Raw genomic sequence first — 3,077 nt, 5'->3', positions numbered from 1 at the left:
CCCCCCCCCCCCCCCCCCCCGAGCCTGCAGGGTGGTGAGAGAAGCCAGTCTAAGATTTAAAACCCCATCGAACAAAGTAGTCAGAAACTAGTCCTGGGATCATCAAAGTTTTCAATTTCGCAGTTTTAACTCCTCACTTTTAAATTTTCTTTTATCCAAGTCTCATGCATGCTTTTTAAGTACGGTGCCAAAAATCAGCATCCCCTCAATGATTATAAAGTACGACACACTCCATTTCTGCCACCTGTCACGTGGGCATGTCAGCCATGCCAACCAAACGTTAGCTGAGGTGACCTTCATAAAGACCCACTGGGGTGTGAGTGGAGGGCTGTGCGGGAGAGGCAGCCAGGGCGGAAATGTCATCTACGAATCTATGTGATCTACGAATTCTCCATTCACTAGTGCAAGCGCATCCGTCCAAATTAATAGGGCTGTACGTCCCCAAAGCGCTCACACTCCTCAGCGGCTGTAAATGAGCCTCTTGAGCGCTCTGGCTACTTCTCCGGGATGAGCTCAAATTCTTAAATCTAAAGCCCTAAGGGAGGGCGCCAAGGCGCCCTGGGGGTTGAAGGGGCTCTAGGGTGGTGATGCATTGTGCTTGGTGCAGAGCATGCAGCAGCCTGGGGGTGGTTAAGGGAAGGCAGACCGCAAAGCCCTAATTCCGTGCAGGAGCCCGGGGTCCGGAGCAGCCGGGTGCCTGCTGCTGCTACAGCACGGGGGGGGGCGGGGCGCTTCTGTCGCCGCTGTCTCGCAGCGCATAATTCTCAGATTCCAAAAACGACTCAGCTGAGCCTTCTGGTTTTTAATTAAGCTTCCTGGGTCTAGCACGATGGGGTTTTATTTCCCAGCACTGACGGCCTGAACCAAAGGGAACAACGTGGATTCTTATCTGTTCCAAGTGTTTCCACTGAGTCTTTTGTATTTGGCTATTTGTTTCATGATTATCTTTTTTTTTTTAATGTTTATTTTTGAGAGAGAGAGACAGAGACAGAGACAGAGCACGAGCAAGGGAGGGGCAGAGAGAGGGGGTGATACACAGACTCAGAAGCAGCTCCAGGCTCTGAGCTGTCAGCACAGACCCGACGTGGGGCTCGAACTCACAAACCGTGAGATCATGACCTGAGCTAAAGTCGGAAGCTTAACCGACTGAGCCACCCAGGCGCCCCCATGATTATCTTTAAAAATCTTGGAAAATTTCAGATTTGAAGTCAGGGAGAAAAGAGCCCCCGTGCTCACAGGCCACTGGAACATGTCGGGCCTGCACCCCTACAAGGGGCTTTCCCTCTTTATGTCACGTAACACTGTCACATAACATACCCCTACTGTATGCACCGGGCTGTGTTCCCCCAAACTCAGACTGTGAAGCCCTCCGTGTGGCTGTCTTTGAAGACGGGCCTTTGGGTTAAGTGAGGTCAGGAGGCCTGACCCAACAGCGCTGGTGTCCTTCTAAGAGGAGGGAGAGAAGGCAGGGTCTCTCTCTCTCCTCATGCCCGGGACGGGGCCGCGTGAGGCCACGGAGGGAAGGCGGCTGTCCGTGGCCAGGAAGGGAGGTCCCACCAGGAACCAAAGTAAATGCGCGGCGTCTGAGGCGCCCGGGCTGGCGGTGCGTCATGCGGTCTGAGCCGACTGAGACAATCCCCAGGTCTCAGAAAAATCCCCTAGAGGGGACTCATTAATGTCACGCAACGACCTCTTGAAACTGACGGAGTTTGACAGACCGTCGCAGCGATGGCTGACGCATCCTGAGAGCCGGAGGGACGTGTCCGTCTGCTGGGCTGAGACCCCGTGGCTGCCTGAGCTTTGCACACAGGTGCGTGGAGTAAGGCCTACAGCTCCCGCGGCTGCGGACCTCACCTTCAGCCCTCCTCTCCCCACAAAACCCTCTAGTCGAATGAGAGACTGTCATCGTCGTGAGGTCCCCTCACGGCGTCTGCTGAAAGCAGTGGCCGCTGGCCCGCAGCAGGAGGGGACGCCTACAGACCCCTGGACAGCCTCCAAACCAGACGTTCCCGGGGGCGACCAGACTTGGTTCCGTCACTGACCGTGATGGTGGCGCAGAGAGAACGGGTCACACGGAACCGGCACTCAATCCAGGAAGCGCCCTTGCACACGGGACCCCGGGCCCTGGACAGCTCCCCCTAACTGGTGGGGTGTGGGGGGCCACACGCGGACAGACTCGGGGCCACCGCTGCCACACACACACCTGTGGGCGTCCGGGCGGTGAACTCGGGGTCGAAGTGGAAGGTGTCCTCAGGCCTGCCCACCGCGGGCTTGAACGGCGGCTTGATCTCCTTCCTGTACAGCTTCTGCAGGGAGAGCAAGGCAGGGCGCTGAGGAGCCGCGGACGACATGAGGGCCTTCTGTGCCCTGGCACAGCCCGCTGCGGGGCGGGGAAAGCGCGCCAGGCGCACACGGCCGTTTCCACCTGTGGGCGGCACCCGAGACACTGACGTGTATATGAAAATACAGCCCCCCCCCCATCGGGTAACAGCAGTACCCGCTGTTGGGTACCCTCCTCTCCACCCCGGGGACCCTGAGGCCAGCCCCTGGGCGACGCTGTGAAAGCCCCCAGCTAGAAAGGAACCGAGCCTGGGTGCGGGGCTGGGGTGCCTCCTCCGGACACCCGCTCTGGCATCCCCAGATTTGGGGATCCAGCTGCCTCTGCAGAAGTGGGCGGAGCTGTGCTTTAGTGCTCCTTTTGCACACGCCTGTGCACTTCGACGGGCCCATCAGAACACCTGCCTCTGGAAGGCCAGCAGCCCCTCTGGAGAATGGCCACGGCTGGAGGCCCCCACGGCACGTCATGGGGCCTGACCTGGGGCAGGATGGCTGGAAACCCGCGCCCCTCATTGGCTCGGTCTTACGTGGTAAATTTGAAAATGCCTTCAAACCCCAGTGTTGTTTTCAAAGCTCTCAGGCAGGGCAACAATCCGTTCTTTTGGGGAGACTCAATTTAAGGGACAATACAACTTGGAATCAGGCCCTGGTAGTGCGGCAGATAGGGCTGGTCAGGGAGGTGGGCTCTGGGATGCAGGGGTGGGGGGGGTCTCAGGGCTGGGACACGGGGGGGGGGGGGC

General features: G+C 58.4%; 1 protein-coding gene across 1 annotated transcript in view; it reads right to left on the bottom strand.

Annotated features, from left to right (window-relative positions):
* RPS6KA2 (ribosomal protein S6 kinase A2) overlaps window positions 1-3,077 on the bottom strand; it is a 151,428-nt gene that overhangs the window by 23,824 nt on the left and 124,527 nt on the right. Inside the window, exon 12 of the mRNA XM_077757413.1 lies at window positions 2,204-2,306. Within this exon, the coding sequence (XP_077613539.1) occupies window positions 2,204-2,306 (103 nt within the window). The remainder of the gene's footprint in view (window positions 1-2,203; window positions 2,307-3,077) is intronic.

This window comes from Crocuta crocuta, unplaced genomic scaffold, assembly GCF_008692635.1.
Source record: "Crocuta crocuta isolate KB4526 unplaced genomic scaffold, BGI_CrCroc_1.0 scaffold506, whole genome shotgun sequence".
Lineage (NCBI taxonomy): Eukaryota > Metazoa > Chordata > Mammalia > Carnivora > Hyaenidae > Crocuta > Crocuta crocuta.
This window is presented reverse-complemented; position numbering and strand designations above follow the sequence as displayed.